Source organism: Aquarana catesbeiana, linkage group LG05 (genome assembly GCF_042186555.1).
Source record: "Aquarana catesbeiana isolate 2022-GZ linkage group LG05, ASM4218655v1, whole genome shotgun sequence".
NCBI classification, from domain to species: Eukaryota; Metazoa; Chordata; class Amphibia; order Anura; family Ranidae; genus Aquarana; species Aquarana catesbeiana.
Genome location: NC_133328.1, coordinates 241618698 through 241639853, shown reverse-complemented (window position 1 = coordinate 241639853; position 21156 = coordinate 241618698). Strand labels below are relative to the sequence as shown.

General features: G+C 48.1%; 1 protein-coding gene across 2 annotated transcripts in view; it reads right to left on the bottom strand.

Moving 5' to 3' along the window:
- The window catches only part of OIP5 (Opa interacting protein 5), a 192481-nt gene that overhangs the window by 145242 nt on the left and 26083 nt on the right, over positions 1–21156 (bottom strand). For both annotated transcript variants that reach the window (XM_073630643.1, XM_073630642.1), the window contains exon 2: positions 1866–1932. In XM_073630643.1, the coding sequence (XP_073486744.1) occupies positions 1866–1932 (67 nt within the window). The remainder of the gene's footprint in view (positions 1–1865; positions 1933–21156) is intronic.

The window sequence follows — 21156 nt, the reverse complement described above, 5'->3', positions numbered from 1 at the left end:
GCAAGATTTAAATAAATGGGTCGGAATAGGATCAAGTATGCAGGTGGAGGATTTCATATAAGAGACCAGTATTAATCGTAGCACAAGTATTAGGAGTAGTAGTGCAACTCACCTCAGTAGACCATGTAGGATGGTCTATAATAAGACTACTAGCTTTTCCACATCTATATAACATTCATTGACCAATTGATTGATTTAGGATGTACTGACCGGTTGCAAATCTAAGATATTGGCTCTAGGTGGGTTCTTAGTTCAAAATTGATTACGTATTTAAAGGGACAAGTATTTTAATGATTAGATAATAGACAGACAGACAGACAGAGACAGTTTTTACACTTCCTTTTTGTGTAAATATATTATTCAAATTAAGCGTCTTAACTCTCCTCAGAATCTAGAATATAGGAGTCCAATGACTATTAATCTTTTTATCAATTTTGGGACTTCCATGTTTTTGGAACCCTTGTAGTTTTACCACTCAAGCTTGTTATATTATTGGTTATATAAAAAAAGGTTTGTGAAGCATCAGCTTTTTTTTGGATGCTCGTTTTTATAAGCCGGTACACATAACTTTATATTATGGTTATTAATTGAAATTTTTGCACCCCCCCCTATTTTCATCTGACTCAGTTTCAGGTCCGCCTTTTATTTTTTGTATAGAGCTGGTGAGGGCCGGAATGACGCCTGGGTTGTGGCGCTAGCCATTTCCATTAGGATCACCCTGCCAAGTGGGTCTTGTTTAAATCGCTGTTTTAGCCTCTTTATCATTGCAAGTATGCACTCATTGGCTTTCCTTTATAAAATTTGATTTGGTAATGCACAAGGCCTTTGCGCCCTTGTTTTTGTGTATGTTTGTTTTGAAGATATCTCGGGGAAGATAGAGGGCAGCATTGGTGAAGCTTAATGATAATGACTGCAAGCGCACATGAAGTGTGCAAAACGCGTCTACCCAGAATTCTGATTCCTGTAGTTTTTGGGATGTCCAAATAAGAAGGATTTTGATCTACAGTGGTGTGCGGCCATTTCTTCCAATTTCATTGGTGAAGCTTACCTATTTCTGATACTGAAATGGTCTATACTACAGTTCCTTTGGCTCTTGATTCCTTCGCACTACAGGGTCATTTGTTAAAAGATATTGTACTCACAAAAAAGTGGTATAATGACATGCTTCTTACATAAATTCCATAGGGAACATCTCATCTGTTCACTAGTGCTCCATTCAAAAGACTGACCTCTTATATCCAGCTGATTCTTTGAGCTGCTCTGCCTTTTAGAGTGGGCTTTGTATTCCTAAAATGAATACAAAGCTTCTTTTGATTGGCTGAGGCAGAGAGGCGGGCGGATGACATCATGATCTCTGCCTCAGCCAGAGGAAGTTTTGTATTCATTTATAAAATGCAAAGCTCCCTGTGAATGGCTGAGTACCACTCAGTCGACTCAATTTTTTTTTTTGGAGTAGGATGGGAAGCTCCCAATACCAATGTAGGAACATAGAGATTTATATTGTATGAAGCTAAGGCTACATACTGTTTATACAGTACTCCCAGCCACTGCATCTGTTCAGTGTAGTTTTGTGCGAACATGTTGCTCCAAACGAACTATTTAACTGCTTGCCGACCAGCCACCGTCATTTTACACCGGCAGGTCTGCACGATCCCGCGAGCCGTCGTAGCTATACGTGGGATTGGGTTAGCAGGCGCGCATGCTGCACTGTGGGGGTGCCGATACTCGTGATGAGTTTAGAACCGAGTAGTCTATGTCTTGTACACTTAGGAAATGAAGATTCCACACAGTTATGAAAATACTGCATGCAAGATTGCATGAATGGCATTTGAGGCATTCTAAAAACCATCAAATAAACAACCTACCAGCCTTCCAGGTCATCATCAATTCCAAATTCAAGGGTATCACTCATGTTCACATCACTTGTAACCCCTAGAAAATAAAAAAAAAACTTAAAATTAATGGTAAACTTATAAAGAAAATGTTACTGGTTAAGGAAAATTGTACAAATGCAAACAATTTTGATAAATCTGTTCACAAGCTCATGGGTCCTAGAGAATTTTAGATGGTGCACAAAATTAAAGTTATTACCATAGTATGGAAATAGTTACAATATACTATAGCTGGAAGTGTTGCAAGGTATCAGACACTTCTGAAAAAAATTCTACATTAGGTAAGCAGCTTGAAAAAGTATAAAAAAAAAAAAAAAAAAAAAAAAAAAGAACTTTATATGAGCCAAAAGTATACAATATGTCACATTCAAGGTTCAAGTAATATTTTCAAATTTTATTACGGCGCTAATTGCTGCATCTTTGCAGCAATTTCTTGAAAATGGCATCTTCCATAGGAATTAATATCTCACAAAACGGTTCCATAAAATGCATCACATTTGAACTACAAGGCACAGGACATGTGAATAGGTTTTTAACTGTACAAACTAATAATGTTGGTAAAGGTAAAGTATAGGCACCTTGTGGTGTTTTAATGATCCTGTATTTGTATAAATTACAATTCCGTTATGACAGAGGATGACCTTGTAATTTAACTGATACAAGCAAAAATTTCTAGTAGTTGCTGAATTTCTGACAGCTGCAGGGCAAAAGACAAGTCTTATTTGATGTGCTAAAATACTTGTAAAATTGTATAGGATCTTTAAAGAATCATGGAAAAATGTGCTTAGTGGTTGTCAAGGCTGAAGATGTTCTCTTGTTCTATGCATTAAAAGCGGAGCTCTTAAACCCCCCCCATGCCTCCAAAAATAAAAAATGTCAGTAGCTTTACTGCAGCTGCTGACTTTTAACATTAGAACACTTACCTGTCCAGAGATCCCACAATGTCAGCACCCCAGCCAATTTGTCCATCGGCTCTCAGGTGCTGCAGCCGCCACTCCTCGTAAGGGAAACCAGCAGTGAAGCCTTGTGGCTTCACAGCCAGTTCCCTACTGCACATGAGCAAAGCGTGCTGCGCTTTCTGAATGGCCCGGTTGTGGTGGAAGGAGGAGGCGGCCAAACTTCCAGGAGAGTCTCTTTTTTTTTTTTGGGGGGCTTAAAAACACACCACACACCAGGGACCAGCGCGTTCTGAGGCTCCAGCGCTAGAGCTGTAAAAATGCCAGACGCCGGAAAAAAATGTGTTAAACGCGATTTAACAAGCCTTAACGGTGTATACACAGCATTAAGCCTCGTCCAGCATTTCTCTCTCTATTCAGAACCTATGGGAGCACATTGATTTGAATAGAAGTCGCACCAAGATGATCCGACTTATGTGCTGAGATTCTTGAAAGGGAACCCTGGCAAAAAATGTAAGAAAAAAAAAAAATTGCCTGAGGTCCCCCCCCCCCCCCAAGATGATACCAGACCCTTTGGTCTGGTATGGATCTCAAGGGGAACCCCAACGTAAAAAAAAAAAAATGCTTTGGGGGGTCCCCCCCAAGATCCATACCAGACCTTTATCCAAGCACGTAGCCCGGAAGGTCAGGAAAGGGGGGTGGCGAGCGAGCGTTCACCCCCCCCCAGACCATACCAGGCCACATGCCCTCAACATGGGGGGGTGGGCTCTGCACCCCCCAAAAGCACACTGTCCCCACGTTGATGAGGACAAGGGCCTCTTCCCGATAACCCGTGCCCGGTGGATGTCGGGGTCTGCGGGCGGCGGCTTATCGGAATCTGATCCAGGCCACACCCTAGGTGAAGGAGTATGGGGTACATCGTACCCCAACCCATTAACCTTAAAAAATAAAAAAATAAATAAAAAGGATAAGGGTCTGGTATGGATCTTGGGGAGAAAACCTCATGCTAAAATTTTTTTTACATTTTGGCAGAGTTCCTCTTCAAAGATTCTCAGCACACAAGTCGCACTGCAAGTCGGATCATCTTGATCTGACTTACATTCAAAACAATGGGCTCCCATAGGGAACCACTGATTTTGAATAGAGGACAGAGAAACGCGTCTGAAAGCTAGCGCGGCTAAACGTGCATTGACGCCAATGCAAAATGCGGATAAAATCGCATTAATGGCGCTTTTTTCCTGGCATCGCTACTAGCTTTACAGCTTGTTTTTTTAAAACGCCCGTGGGCATGAGCCCCAAAGGTGCTTTTGACATGAAATTTTCACCACATGGGTCGGTAACAACCGATGCAAGCCATGCATACAAAGAAACCAAAACAAATACAGTCAGAAATTAAGTTGTATAATAAAATGAAAAAAAGGGGAGGTGCAAAAAAGGCATGGAAAGCCAAGACACCAGCTGAAAGCTATCAGTGATTACAAAGAAATCTTGCCCCTTGTCAGTGCAAATTAATATCAGCTGGTTCATCTCAACTGATGGCCTATAAAAAAAAAAAAAAAAAAAAAAAAAAAAAAAAAAAAAAAAAAAAGGAGGTGTCATTACCAAGGTGTTACACAAGAAATATTTCATGATGGGTAAAAGCAAAGAGCTCTCTAAAGACCTTCACAACCTTATTGTTGTAAAACATACTGATGGCAATGGTCACAGAAGGATTTCTACATTACTGAATGCTCCAGTGAGCACTGTTGGGGCCATAATCCAGAAGTGAAAAGATCATTTTAGGGCTGCAACTAATGATTATTTTCATTGTGGTGTATAATTAAAGTTAATATGTAAAGTTTAAAAAAAAAAAAAAAAAAAAAAAGGGCAATATATTCTTAAATATTTATATGCAGTGGAGTGAGTGGAAAATATAAACCAACTATATGGTTAGGGAGCAAAATCTCTAATCCACTCCGAGAATGACAGACAGAAGAGATGTACATCAAAGAAAAGGATTAAAGGACACGGGACACAGAGCCATAGTAAATTACTATGTGGGATGTCCCAGAGCAATGCCAACTGAAGGGAGGGAGACAAAACAAAAATTAGGGGACCATGAGATGAGAGAATTTATACTGCAGCCTGCAGCACACTGCGCCCAAAGGCAATATCCTCATGACTTTTTACATCTCCTGATAGAATTTGGTAAATGTATGGACTGAAGACCAAGTTGTGGCCTTGCAGATTTGAGCCATGGAGCCTTGGTGATGCACTGCCCACGAAGCACTAACAGCCCTTGTGGAGTGTGCTTTGATTTGAAAAACGTGGAATCTATGTCTTTAAGCTATAAGCTTGAACAATTACTTGTCAAATCCATTTAGAAATAGTAGATTTCAATGCTGCCTGTCCTCTTTTAGGTCCTTCAGGCAATACAAACAAAACATCCGTTTTTTGAATCTGAGCAGTCGCCTTCAAGTAGACTGACTGCTCTCACCACATCAAGAGAATGTAGTGACTCTTCTTCCGTAGAACCGGGTTCTGAAAAAAAATTAAGATAGAACAATATCCTGGTTTAAATGAAAACTTGACACTACCTTCAGTAGAAAGTTAGGATGAGGACACAATACTACCTTATTCTTGTGAATAATTAAATATGGCTCTTTACAAGAAAGTCAAAAAATAACCAAATAACGTTGCGCTACTATGAAAAACATCTGAATAGAATAGCAGCCAGCATCAACAGTGTAGTGACAATGTGAACAAAATGAAAAAATAAAAAAAAAAAAATGAAAAAAAATATTTTTTTTTGGTCTGCTCCAGGCCACCTGTTGATTGCAGTTGTGAAAGCCACATTCTCCAGCCATCCATCTGTTGTGAAGGTGAACCCATCCATCCTTTGAAAATTAGATGTTCCCTACAGCTGTCCACGGTCGCCTCAAAAGGAACCATTCGAATCTACCACTAACGCTTCTTCGCAAGCATCTATCCGGATCGGTGGATCCACAAGCCTGAATGACACTTAGCCATACAGTGAACGTGTCCACCTTTTCTGGTAAGCGTATTTGCTCCTTCCATTTTTTCCTGTGGATTTTCAATACATGAAGACCACTCATGCGATTTAGGTGTACCTACCACACACGCTCTCCCTTTTTGACACCGAAAAGATTATGCTGCTTAAGTTGATGAACTTTAATTTTGTTATGAACATTATTTTTAGCCAATGAGGTTTACCCCTCCCACTTTTCCCATGTGGTTGTTATTTTTATCACGCTGAAGGATCAGTTGTCACATATATGTTACTAATATATATTGTGTTAGTTCATTTTTGAATTTTTGTTTAGCGTTGCATTTATATATTTTTTCTTTACAAGAAAGAGCAGCAAACGGATACCCTTCTTGCAGAAGATATGGCTACCAGAAAAACTAGTTTCCTTGTCAAAAGGACAAAGGGAATATGTCCTATCGGCTCAAAAGGCTGTTTCTGTAATGCTGACAGAACTAAATTCAAGTCCCAGGGGTTCAGGGGTGACCTAACCGGAGGATTAAGCCACGTTACCCCCTGAATAAAAGCTATGAACCAAAGAATGTAAAGCAAGTGGTCGCAGAGATAATACCGTCAAGGCCGAGACCTGGCCTTTGATAGTACTCAAGGCCAGCTTCATTTCTAAACCCTTTTGCAGAAAGTCAAGGATTCTACCCATGACATACTTCCTGGGGTGCCAACCCCTGGATTCACACCAGGAGACATATGCCTTTCAGACTAGAATATACGATTCTGGAGGGCGGCTTCCTTGCATTAACTAAGGTAGATAACACTGAGCCTGACAGCCCACGCTTTTTCAGAATGTGGGTCTCAATAGCTAAACTGTTAAATTTAGCGTTTGTAAGGTGGGATGGAATACCAGACCTTGCGAGAGAAGGTCTGGACGTGGTGGTAGGGTCCATGGGTCCCCTACCGCCATCTTTATGATCTCTGCAAACCAAGATCTCCTGGGCCACAAGAATCACTGACTTCCCTTCCTGCTTGATCCTGTGAAGAAGTCGTGGAAGCAGCAGATCAGGAGGGAATGCATAAAATCAGTGAAAACTGATTCCAAGGGAATACCAAGGCATCTGTTCCACAAGCTAGCGGATCTTTTGTTCTTTACACAAAGTTGTCGATCTTCTTGTTGAACCTGGACGCAAACAGATCTACGTCTGGAATCCCCCATCTTTGACATACTGTCAGAAAGCTATCGGGGTGAAGAGACCATTCTCCCGGGAACAACTGCTGGCGACTCAAGTAGTCTGCTTGCCAACTCTCTATTCCTGGAATGAAGACTGCCGATAGGCAAGGTATATTGTTTTCTGCCCAAGTTAGGATATGATTCACCTCTCTCTGGGCCGCATGACTTCTCGTGCCCCCTTGGCGATTGATATAGGCCACTGCTGTGGCATTGTTGGATTGGATCCTGACAGGATAATTCCGTACCCTGAACGTCCAGGCCCTCAGGGCCAAGCGCGTTGCCCGAATCTCTAGAATATTGATGGGCAAGGTCATTTCTGATCTGGACCATTTCCCTTGGATAGTCGCCTCTTCCAGGGCTGCTCCCCAATCCGAAAGGCTGGCTTCTGTTACCACCTTCCAGGTAAATGGTAGGAAGGATTTTCCCTTTTGCAGATTCTTGGTTATCAACCACCAACTGAGGCTCTGGCGCACCTTTGGAGACAAACACATTAGGAAATTTAACGCTTGGACCTTCTTGTTCTAAGCCGATAGGATACTGTTTTGCAGCAGTCTCGAATGAAACTGAGCACAAGGAACGGCCTTGAATGAAACCACCATCTTTCCCAACAACCTCATGCAAAGTCGAATAGAAGGATTCTCCTTTGCCTTGACTACCTGAATCAGCTCCCTTATGGCACTGATCTTCGCCTGGGGTAAGAATACCCTCTTCTGGACTGTATATATGATCAGACCCAAGTATTCCAATCTCCTTGATGGTTTTGAGGAAGATTTCTCTAGGTTGAGAATCCAAGCTAGGTATTCCAGATAGTTGACCGTGGTGACCACTTTGGTCTAAGCAGATTGGTCTATCAAGAGCAGATCGTCTAGGTACGCTATAATCGTTATACCTTGGGCCCTTAATCTGGCTAGAGGAGGGGCCAGAACCTATGATGTAAAACACTCGAGGTGCAGTAGCTAGACCGAAAGGCTGAGCTACAAACTGAAAATGAAGATTTTAAATGGGTCTGACATCTCCATTTGGTTTTGGTACCGTGAAAAGGTTTGAATAAAGCCCCAATCCCTGCTCTTCTATGGGGACCACTGATATCACCTTTTGAGACAAAAGATGGTCCAATGCTTAAAAGAGACACTTCTTTTTCTCTGGATCCCTGGGAACATTTGATCTGAGAAAACGGGGACTCTTGTAACTCTAGTTTGTACCCTAGAGTAATTGAGGAAGCCACCCATTTGTCTTGACACTCTTCCTGCCAGACCCTTGAGAACTGCAGAAGTCTTCCCCCCACTCAAGCAAGCGGGGGTGCCCCTTCATAAGGAGGCTTTAATATTTTGTTTTGTAGGTTTCCTTCCCCAGGACTTTTGTCCCTGGGGGATCCTGAGGTTTACCTCTTGAATTTGGCGGTGGAGGCCATCGAGAGGTTGATGCTCCTGGCACTGGGGAAGAGGCTTGTTTAAATGAAATACGCTTACTTCTTTTCCTAACTGGCAAAAGGGTACTTTTTCCCATTAGAAATTCTTTGGATGTACTTATCCAGATCATCCCCAAACAACAGTTTACCGCAAAAAGAAAAACTAGCCAGGAGCTTTTTGCAGGGCACTTCGACTGAGGAATTTTTCAACCGTAGTATTCTACGCATATGCACCAGCCCAAGCATAAGGCACGGGGGCCTGAAGAATAGAATCTCTCATGGCGTCTATTGCAAAACATAAAGCCCCTGGTAGCTTGGCCAAATCTTGGGGCTGCTGATCAGGAATAATCTTGAGCACCTGTTTAAACTGGTCTCTCAAGGATTGACACACCATTTGCTGGCAGCGCATGCTGAGTCACTGAACTTGCCAGAGAAAAAGTGTTTATAATAGGAATTCCAACTTCTTATCTGTTGGATCCCTAAGCATTTGAGCATTGTCTACCGGACAAGTCAAACTTTTAATCACAGAGGATATACCAGCGTCAATTGTTGGTTCCTCATTTTTTTTATTTAATTTATTTTTCTCCATAGGATAAAGTGTTGCAAACTTTTTAGGAGGATAAAAATGCTTATCTGGGTGATCCTACTCAGAATACACAAGCTTTTCCAGCAATGAATGATAGGAAAGGCATACACAGCTTGAGGAGGCTTTAGCGAACCCAAACAAGAAGTACCGTATTTATCGGCGTATAACACGCACACCAAGTTTAGGAGGGCAGTTTAAGGAAAAAAAAAAAAAAAAAAAAAAAAAAAAAAAAAAAAAAAACTTACATTTAAATGCCCATCAATGCAGCGTTATCGTGTCCATCTGCAGCCTTGTCAGTGCAGCCTTGCCCCAGTGTCCAGTGCAGCCTTGTCAGTGCAGCTTTGCCCCAGTGCAGCCTTGTCAGTGCAGCCTTGCCCCAGTGGTCAGTGCAGCCTTGCCCCCAGTGTACGTTACATGATCGCCGCCGACATACACAAACTTAGTGTGTAGTTTTAAATATGGCGCCACAGAGTTCGGAGGGACTCGGCGGAGCTGAACGAGCGCCGCCGAGAACACAGTGACTGGGCGGAGCCGAGATACACATAGCCGAGGGTTCTCGGCTCTTCTCGGCGCCATTCACAGTCACGCCCAGTCCCTATGATGGACATAACACAGGTCCAATGGCGGGACTGGGCGTGACTGTGAACGGTGCCAAGAAGAGCTGAGAACCCTCGGCTATGTGTATCTCGGCTCCGCCCAGTCACTGTGTTCTCGGCGGCGCTCGTTCAGCGCCGCCGAGTCCCTCCGACCTCCGCGGCGCCATATTTAAAACTACACGCTATGTGAATGTCGGCGGCGATCGCTCCGATAGATCACAAAATAGCGGGGATCGCCGTATAACACGCACCCACGATTTTCCCCTGATTTTAAGGGGAAAAAAGTGTGTGTTATACGCCGATAAATACGGTAGGTTTATCAACCGACTCAGTTAAGGGTAGCATAAATGTGGAGCGGACCAATTCAGTAAGAGATTGTACCATCAATCTTTCAGATTGTGAACCTGATCCCTCCGCATCTGACCCCTCAGAAGAGGAGTCATCGGCCTCTTCTCGGTCCCCTGAAAAAAACTCATCTCCCGCCCCTGGTTCCTCAATTTGAGGGTCCTTTGTAACAGAAGGGGACCTATCGCGTTTAGTTCCACTCTGGGATGCAATTAAAGCCGCTAACCTCTGCTCCAATAATATGGTTGAGGAAAAAATGTCTTCAGTAACAGACAGGGGCTGCAGTGTTGGAAACAGTTGCACCACCTGAGGTCCCTGATGGCTCGCTCTGACCAGCCACTTCAGATCTCTCAGGGGAGGATGCCATTTTAGAGATGACTTTAGGCTTTTTGAGGTTGAAGGAGTCCCTCTTGGGCCCTTTTTTGGGGTGTCAGCACAAATGCAGAGGTACTACCAGAAGAAATAGCATTCACTGCTTGAGCAATAGTCCAGCAACTGCCGCTGCTATTAACGCTCAGCCTGATGCTTTTAGTAAATGTGCCAAGGGAATGCCTGTGTCACCAACCTCTTACATGCCCCTTTTTGCTCTTGTGTCCTTCCAACAGCTGCAGCCATGCAGCCAGCAAATAGCGCTTTTAAAACATACTCCTGTGCTGGACATTGCCGCAAGCCAATGCCACACTAAGCCCCACCCCCTCATTTCAAAAGAGTGTTTTCCCGCGCTGCCGCAGGCCTCTGATCCGACGGGATCGGCTTGGGGGGGGGGGGGGCAGGAGATCTGGTAATCCAACCGCCGTGCAGGGGCAGTAAAAAACAGAGCAGCATCGCCGACTGTTCTGGCTTCCCCTATCTAGGGAGAGCTTTTTCCAGGTGGGGGAGTGTTTTTGTAAGAAAACCCCCCCCAATCTTACCGGAGTTCTGGGGCTGCTCGCCGGAGGAATATACAGCTTCTACTGAGACAGCGTGATACAGCGTAGGAAAGCATGACAAGGTATGTGCTCTATACAGCCCCCAGTGGTGACTTTTAGGCATGACAACATTTACTTTTTAAAGGAGACAATTCATAAGAAACTTAAAAATTCCTTTCCAAATCTCCACTTACCTTTCCCGCCGCAGGGTTTTCGGTGCTAAAACCAGACGCAATTTTCACCCCTCACGGTGGGCTCCGTTAAAAACCTTCAGGAACTGGGGTCCCTTTTTAATCAGGGGATCCACACTCCTGGACCAGTAGAACACCCCACCAGAAAAAACTTAAGGCTGAAAAAAACAAAAAGCACTGGATCCCGGAGTCTAGCTCTCTAGAAGAGAAGCGTTATGGGCTAACCCTCACTTCTTCCGGCATGAGGCCCGGGTACCATTCAATTCAGCCTAAAAAGACACTTTGAATGGATCCGGCTGCATAGCTAGCTCCAGCAAGGATTGCTCCAGTGGAGCTCAGCACAGGACATCTTTACTCATGACCAACACCTTAGACACTGGCGAAAAAACTGAGGTACTCCCAGTAGTGGGAGGGGTTATATAGGGAGTGGATTTCCTGTCTTAAGGTGTGCCAGTGTCCATCATCTGAAGGTGGCCTATAACCCACATAGTAATTACTATGGCTCTGTGTCCCGTGATATACGATTAAGAAAATATACCAAGACATTCTTGATAAAAATCTGCTGCCATCTACCAGGATGATGAAGATGAACGGAGGGTGGACATTTCAGCAAGACAATGATCTCAAATACAAAACCAAAAAAACTCTCAATTGGTTTCAAAGAAAATAAAGCTACTAGAATGGCCCAGCCAATCAATTGGCTTGAATCCAATAGAAAATGTATGGAAAGAACTAAAGATCAGAGTTCATAGAAGAGACCCACAGAACCTTCAAAATTTGAAGACTGTGTGGAAGAATGGGCCAAAAATCACACCTGAGCAACGCATGTGACTAGTTTTTCCATACAGGAGGCTTCTTGACGCCGTCATTACCAACAAATGATTTTGTACGAAGTACTAAATAAAATTTCAGTTACTTTTTCCATGTGTCATTCCATTTTATTACACTTCATTTCTAAACGTATTTGTTTTGGTTTCTTTGTATGTATGGCAATAGTACCTTTAGAAATATAATTACCTTGAAAAATGGTGACATGTTCAACACTTATTTTATCCCCTGTATACCTCTTTTACACACACACTTCAAAATTTATTTCTTGGGAGTACAGTGGAGGACACTGAGTACATAGTTGGGTTGAAAAAAAAAAGACACAAGTCCATCAAGTTCAACCAAAAACACCACAATCCCATATACACAAACCTACACCCACAGTTGATCCACAGGAAGGCAAAAAACCCCAGCCAAAGCATGCTCCAATTTGCTACAGCAGGGGAAAAAAAAATTCCTTCCTGATCCCCCAAAAGGCAATCGGATTTTCCCTGGATCAACTTTACCTATAAAAATGTTAGTACCTGGTTATATTATGTACATTTAGGAAAGAATCCAGGCCTTTAAAGGCAAATCGACTGAGCTTGCCACCTCTGGAGGGAGTCGATTCCACATTTTCACAGCTCTTACTGTGAAGAAACCTTTCCATATTTGGAGATTATATCTTTTTCCTCTAGACATAAAGAGTGCCCCCTAGTTCTCTGTGATGATCTTAAAGTGAATAACTCAACACCAAGTTCATGATATGGACCACTTATGTATTAGTACATGTTGATCATATCCCCCCTTAATCTCCTCTTCAAGAGGGAATAGATTCAGGTCCTCTAATCTTTCCTCATAGCTGAGCTCCTCCATGCCTCTTATCAGTTTGGTTGCCCTTCTCTGCACACATTCTCCAGTTCCCCGATATGCTTTTTGAGGTACCGGTGCCCAAAACTGAACTGCATATTCCAGATGAGGTCTTACTAATGATTTGAGCAGGGGCAAAATGATATCTCCCTCTCTGGAGTCCATACCTCTCAAAACAAAAAAGGACTTTGCTCGCTTTGGAAACCGCAGCTTGGCATTGCATGCTATTATTGAGCTTATGATCTACAAAAGCCCCCAGATCCTTCTCCACCATCGATTCCCTCAGTTGTACTCCCCCTAGTATGTATGATGCATGCATATTCTTAGCCCCCAAGTGCATAACTTTACATTTATCAACATTAAACATCATTTGCCACTTAGTTGCCCAAGGACGTTAAGGACGTTATTCCACTGCATAGCTTAGTGTCATCTCCAAAGACAGAAATGGTACTTTTAATCCCAGACCTTATATCATTTATAAAGATATTAAAAAAGGTAAGGGTCCCAGCACTGAACCTTGGGGTACACCACTGATAACCTTAGACCATTCAGAGTAAGTCATTAACCACTACTCTCTGAATTCTGTCTTTTAGCCAATTTTCTAACCATTTACATATTGATCTTTCCAAGCATATATAGACTTTACCTTACACATAAGCTGTGTGTGGGGAATTGTGTCAAATGCTTTTGCAAAGTCCGGTATACCACGTCCACACCTCTGTCCAAAGGTTTTACTTAGCTCCTCAAAAAGAAATCAGGTTTGTTTGACAACTTGCGTCTGATGAATCCAAGTTGTCTGTTGCTTAAAATATTTTTTTCCAACAAGAACTCGCCTATGTGGTCTTTTATTAAACTCTCCTACTGGAGACTATAGAAGTTAAACTAACAGGTCTATAGTTACTTGGTAAAGACTTTGATCCCTTTTTAAATATGGGCACCACATAGGCCCTGCACCAATCCAGTGGTACCATTCCAGTTAACGAGTCATTAACAAAAAAAGATTCTTTAATATTTAACCAGCCTGTTTCAACCAGGGTACCTTCTAGGCCAGGGGTCCTCAAACTACGGCCCGCGGGCCGAATCCGGCCCTCCAGCGTTTTTGATCCGGCCCGCGGACTGCCCCTTTAAAATTGCAGCACTCCCCCTGCCCTCTGCTCCCTCCATCACACAGGACGGGAAACATGACAGGCCGGACAAAGGACCTTTTGTGCCAAGAAGCAGGTGATTGGTTACTAGGCATCAGAGCGGTCCCAGGAACCAATCACCTGCCCCTCACTTCCAAAGTCCCGCCCTCCGTCCGGACCTACCATGCCTCATGTCCTGCGTGATACAGGTAAGTGTTGAGTGCTGTGATATTATAGGGGGCGGCAGTGTAATATTGGTATGGGGGGATCCTGTGACATGGGGGGGGGATCTGTGATATGGGGGGGTATGTGATGGGGGATCTGTGATATGGGGGGGGAGATCTGTGATATGAGGGGGGGGGAGATCTGTGATATGGGGGGGGGGGAGATCTGTGATATGGGGGGGGGATCTGTGATATGGGGGGGGGGGATCTGTGATATGGGGGGGGGATCTGTGATATGGGGGGGGAGATCTGTGATATGGGGGGGGAGATCTGTGATATGGGGGGGGAGATCTGTGATATGGGGGGGAGATCTGTGATATGGGGGGGGGGGAGATCTGTGATATGGGGGGGGGAGATCTGTGATATGGGGGGGGGATCTGTGATATGGGGGGGGGATCTGTGATATGGGGGGGGGATCTGTGATATGGGGGGGGGGATCTGTGATATGGGGGGGGGATCTGTGATATGGGGGGGGATCTGTGATATGGGGGGGGGATCTGTGATATGGGGGGGGGGAGATCTGTGATATGGGGGGGGGAGATCTGTGATATGGGGGGGGGAGATCTGTGATATGGGGGGGGAGATCTGTGATATGGGGGGGGAGATCTGTGATATGGGGGGGAGATCTGTGATATGGGGGGGGGAGATCTGTGATATGGGGGGGGGGAGATCTGTGATATGGGGGGGGGATCTGTGATATGGGGGGGGGATCTGTGATATGGGGGGGGATCTGTGATATGGGGGGGATCTGTGATATGGGGGGGGGGGATCTGTGATATGGGGGGGGATCTGTGATATGGGGGGGGGGATCTGTGATATGGGGGGGGGGATCTGTGATATGGGGGGGGGGAGATCTGTGATATGGGGGGGGAGATCTGTGATTGGGGGGGAGATCTGTGATTGGGGGGGAGATCTGTGATATGGGGGGGGGAGATCTGTGATATGGGGGGGGAGAGATCTGTGATATGGGGGGGGGGGATCTGTGATATGGGGGGGGATCTGTGATATGGGGGGGGGGATCTGTGATATGGGGGGGGGATCTGTGATATGGGGGGGGGATCTGTGATATGGGGGGGGGGATCTGTGATATGGGGGGGGGATCTGTGATATGGGGGGGAGATCTGTGATATGGGGGGGGGAGATCTGTGATATGGGGGGGGGAGGTCTGTGATATGGGGGGGGAGGTCTGTGATATGGAGGGGGAGGTCTGTGATATGGGGGGGGAGTCTGTGATAAGGGGGGAGTCTGTGATAGGGGGGGATCTGTGATATGGGGGGGGGGGAGATCTGTGATATGGGAGGGGGGGAGATCTGTGATATGGGAGGGGGGAGATCTGTGATATGGGAGGGGGGAGATCTGTGATATGGGAGGGGGAGATCTGTGATATGGGGGGGGGAGATCTGTGATATGGGGGGGGAGATCTGTGATATGGGGGGGGAGATCTGTGATATGGGGGGGGAGATCTGTGATATGGGGGCATCTATGTGATGGGGGATCTGTGATATGGGGGCATCTGTGATATGGGGGGGTATGTGATGGGGGATCTGTGATATGGGGGGGTATGTGATGGGGGATCTGTGATATGGGGGGGTATGTGATGGGGGATCTGTGATATGGGGGGGTATGTGATGGGGGATCTGTGATATGGGGGGGGGGGGGAGATCTGTGATATGGGGGGGAGATCTGTGATATGGGGGGGGGTCTGTGATATGGGGGGGATCTGTTATGGGGGGGATCTGTGATGGCGGAGTCTGTTATGGGGGGGATCTGTGATGGCGGAGTCTGTTATGGGGGATCTGTGATGGCGGAGTCTGTTATGGGGGATCTGTGATGGCGGAGTCTGTTATGGGGGGGGGGGATCTGTGATGGCGGAGTCTGTTATGGGGGATCTGTGATGGCGGAGTCTGTTTCTGTTATGGGGGGGATCTGTGATGGCAGAGTCTGTTATGGGGGGGGGAATCTGTGATGGCGGAGTCTGTTATGGGGGGGATCTGTGATGGCGGAGTCTGTTATGGGGGGGATCTGTGATGGCGGAGTCTGTTATGGGGGGGGGGGATCTGTGATGGCGGAGTCTGTTATGGGGGATCTGTGATGGCGGAGTCTGTTTCTGTTATGGGGGGGGGGGATCTGTGATGGCGGAGTCTGTTATGGGGGGGGATCTGTGATGGCGGAGTCTGTTATGGGGGGGGATCTGTGATGGCGGAGTCTGTTATGGGGGGGATCTGTGATGGCGGAGTCTGTTATGGGGGGGATCTGTGATGGCGGAGTCTGTTATGGGGGGGATCTGTGATGGCGGAGTCTGTTATGGGGGGGATCTGTGATGGCGGAGTCTGTTATGGGGGGGTCTGTGATGGCGGAGTCTGTTATGGGGGGGATCTGTGATGGCGGAGTCTGTTATGGGGGTGGATCTGTGATGGCGGAGTCTGTTATGGGGGTGGATCTGTGATGGCGGAGTCTGTTATGGGGGGGGATCTGTGATGGCGGAGTCTGTTATGGGGGGGATCTGTGATGGCGGAGTCTGTTATGGGGGGGGATCTGTGATGGCGGAGTCTGTTATGGGGGGGGATCTGTGATGGCGGAGTCTGTTATGGGGGGGGATCTGTGATGGCGGAGTCTGTTATGGGGGGGGATCTGTGATGGCGGAGTCTGTTATGGGGGGGATCTGTGATGGCGGAGTCTGTTATGGGGGGGGATCTGTGATGGCGGAGTCTGTTATGGGGGGGGGGATCTGTGATGGCGGAGTCTGTTATGGGGGGGGATCTGTGATGGCGGAGTCTGTTATGGGGGGGATCTGTGATGGCGGAGTCTGTTATGGGGGGGGATCTGTGATGGCGGAGTCTGTTATGGGGGGGATCTGTGATGGCGGAGTCTGTTATGGGGGGGGATCTGTGATGGCGGAGTCTGTTATGGGGGGGGATCTGTGATGGCGGAGTCTGTTATGGGGGATCTGTGATGGCGGAGTCTGTTATGGGGGGGATCTGTGATGGCGGAGTCTGTTATGGGGGGGATCTGTGATGGCGGAGTCTGTTATGGGGGATCTGTGATGGCGGAGTCTGTTTCTGTTATGGGGGGGGGATCTGTGATGGCGGAGTCTGTTATGGGGGGGGGGGGATCTGTGATGGCGGAGTCTGTTTCTGTTATGGGGGGGGATCTGTGATGGCGGATCTGTGATGGCGGAGTCTGTTATGGGGGATCTGTGATGGCAGAGTCCGTTATGGGGGGGGGATCTGTGATGGCGGAGTCTGTTATGGGGGGGGATCTGTGATGGCGGAGTCCGTTATGGGGGGGGGAATCTGTGATGGCGGAGTCTGTTATGGGGGGGGATCTGTGATGGCGGAGTCTGTTATGGGGGGGATCTGTGATGGCGGAGTCTGTTATGGGGGGGGGGATCTGTGATGGCGGAGTCTGTTATGGGGGATCTGTGATGGCGGAGTCTGTTTCTGTTATGGGGGGGGGGGGGATCTGTGATGGCGGAGTCTGTTATAGGGGGGGATCTGTGATGGCGGAGTCTGTTATGAGGGGGGATCTGTGATGGCGGAGTCTGTTATGGGGGGGGATCTGTGATGGCGGAGTCTGTTATGGGGGGGATCTGTGATGGCGGAGTCTGTTATGGGGGGGATCTGTGATGGCGGAGTCTGTTATGGGGGGGATCTGTGATGGCGGAGTCTGTTATGGGGGGGATCTGTGATGGCGGAGTCTGTTATGGGGGGGATCTGTGATGGCGGAGTCTGTTATGGGGGTGGATCTGTGATGGCGGAGTCTGTTATGGGGGTGGATCTGTGATGGCGGAGTCTGTTATGGGGGGGGATCTGTGATGGCGGAGTCTGTTATGGGGGGGGATCTGTGATGGCGGAGTCTGTTATGGGGGGGGATCTGTGATGGCGGAGTCTGTTATGGGGGGGGATCTGTGATGGCGGAGTCTGTTATGGGGGGGGATCTGTGATGGCGGAGTCTGTTATGGGGGGGGATCTGTGATGGCGGAGTCTGTTATGGGGGGGGATCTGTGATGGCGGAGTCTGTTATGGGGGGGGATCTGTGATGGCGGAGTCTGTTATGGGGGGGGGGATCTGTGATGGCGGAGTCTGTTATGGGGGGGGATCTGTGATGGCGGAGTCTGTTATGGGGGGGATCTGTGATGGCGGAGTCTGTTATGGGGGGGGATCTGTGATGGCGGAGTCTGTTATGGGGGGGGATCTGTGATGGCGGAGTCTGTTATGGGGGGGGATCTGTGATGGCGGAGTCTGTTATGGGGGGGGATCTGTGATGGCGGAGTCTGTTATGGGGGGGGATCTGTGATGGCGGAGTCTGTTATGGGGGATCTGTGATGGCGGAGTCTGTTATGGGGGATCTGTGATGGCGGAGTCTGTTATGGGGGGGGATCTGTGATGGCGGAGTCTGTTATGGGGGGGATCTGTGATGGCGGAGTCTGTTATGGGGGATCTGTGATGGCGGAGTCTGTTTCTGTTATGGGGGGGGGGATCTGTGATGGCGGAGTCTGTTATGGGGGGGGGGGATCTGTGATGGCGGAGTCTGTTATGGGGGATCTGTGATGGCGGAGTCTGTTTCTGTTATGGGGGGGGGATCTGTGATGGCGGAGTCTGTTATGGGGGGGGGGGATCTGTGATGGCGGAGTCTGTTATGGGGGATCTGTGATGGCGGAGTCTGTTATGGGGGATCTGTGATGGCGGAGTCTGTTATGGGGGATCTGTGATGGCGGAGTCTGTTATGGGGGATCTGTGATGGCGGAGTCTGTTATGGGGGATCTGTGATGGCGGAGTCTGTTATGGGGGGGATCTGTGATGGCGGAGTCTGTTATGGGGGGGGGATCTGTGATGGCGGAGTCTGTTATGGGGGATCTGTGATGGCGGAGTCTGTTATGGGGGATCTGTGATGGCAGAGTCTGTTATGGGGGATCTGTGATGGCAGAGTCTGTTATGGGGGATCTGTGATGGCAGAGTCTGTTATGGGGGATCTGTGATGGCAGAGTCTGTTATGGGGGATCTGTGATGGCAGAGTCTGTTATGGGGGATCTGTGATGGCAGAGTCTGTTATGGGGGATCTGTGATGGCAGAGTCTGTTATGGGGGATCTGTGATGGCAGAGTCTGTTATGGGGGATCTGTGATGGCAGAGTCTGTTATGGGGGATCTGTGATGGCGGAGTCTGTTATGGGGGATCTGTGATGGCGGAGTCTGTTATGGGGGGGATCTGTGATGGCGGAGTCTGTTATGGGGGGGGATCTGTGATGGCGGAGTCTGTTATGGGGGGGGATCTGTGATGGCGGAGTCTGTTATGGGGGGGGATCTGTGATGGCGGAGTCTGTTATGGGGGGGGATCTGTGATGGCGGAGTCTGTTATGGGGGGGGATCTGTGATGGCGGAGTCTGTTATGGGGGATCTGTGATGGCGGCGTCTGTTATGGGGGGGATCTGTGATGGCGGAGTCTGTTATGGGGGGGGATCTGTGATGGCGGAGTCTGTTATGGGGGATCTGTGATGGCGGAGTCTGTTATGGGGGATCTGTGATGGCGGCGTCTGTTATGGGGGGGATCTGTGATGGCGGAGTCTGTTATGGGGGATCTGTGATGGCGGAGTCTGTTTCTGTTATGGGGGGGGGATCTGTGATGGCGGAGTCTGTTATGGGGGGGGGATCTGTGATGGCGGAGTCTGTTATGGGGGATCTGTGATGGCGGAGTCTGTTATGGGGGATCTGTGATGGCGGAGTCTGTTATGGGGGATCTGTGATGGCGGAGTCTGTTATGGGGGGATCTGTGATGGCGGAGTCTGTTATGGGGGATCTGTGATGGCGGAGTCTGTTATGGGGGATCTGTGATGGCGGAGTCTGTTATGGGGGGGGGGGGGATCTGTGATGGCGGAGTCTGTTATGGGGGGGGGATCTGTGATGGCGGAGTCTGTTATGGGGGGGGATCTGTGATGGCGGAGTCTGTTATGGGGGGGGGATCTGTGATGGCGGAGTCTGTTATGGGGGGGGATCTGTGATGGCGGAGTCTGTTATGGGGGGGGATCTGTGATGGCGGAGTCTGTTATGGGGGGGGATCTGTGATGGCGGAGTCTGTTATGGGGGGGGATCTGTGATGGCGGAGTCTGTTATGGGGGGGGATCTGTGATGGCGGAGTCTGTTATGGGGGGGGATCTGTGATGGCGGCGTCTGTTATGGGGGGGGGATCTGTGATGGCGGAGTCTGTTATGGGGGGGGATCTGTGATGGCGGAGTCTGTTATGGGGGATCTGTGATGGCGGAGTCTGTTATGGGGGATCTGTGATGGCGGCGTCTGTTATGGGGGGGATCTGTGATGGCGGAGTCTGTTATGGGGGATCTGTGATGGCGGAGTCTGTTTCTGTTATGGGGGGGGATCTGTGATGGCGGAGTCTGTTATGGGGGGGGGATCTGTGATGGCGGAGTCTGTTATGGGGGATCTGTGATGGCGGAGTCTGTTATGGGGGATCTGTGATGGCGGAGTCTGTTATGGGGGATCTGTGATGGCGGAGTCTGTTATGGGGGATCTGTGATGGCGGAGTCTGTTATGGGGGATCTGTGATGGCGGAGTCTGTTATGGGGGGGATCTGTGATGGCGGAGTCTGTTATGGGGGGGGGATCTGTGATGGCGGAGTCTGTTATGGGGGATCTGTGATGGCGGAGTCTGTTTCTGTTATGGGGGGGGATCTGTGATGGCGGAGTCTGTTATGGGGGGGGATCTGTGATGGCGGAGTCTGTTATGGGGGGGGGGATCTGTGATGGCGGAGTCTGTTATGGGGGGGGGATCTGTGATGGCGGAGTCTGTTGCGTCTGTTATTGGGGGGGATCTGTGATGGCGGAGTCTGTTATGGGGGGGGATCTGTGATGGCGGAGTCTGTTATGGGGGGGATCTATGATGGGCGGAGTCTGTTTCTGTTGGGGGGGGATCTGTGATGGCGGAGTCTGTTATCGGGGGGGATCTGTGATGGCGGAGTCTGTTATGGGGGGGGATCTAGTGATGGCGGAGTCTGTTATGGGGGGGGGGTCTGTGATGGCGGAGTCTGTTATGGGGGGGGGTCTGTGATGGGCGGAGTCTGTTATGGGGGTAGGGATCTGTGATGCGGAGTCT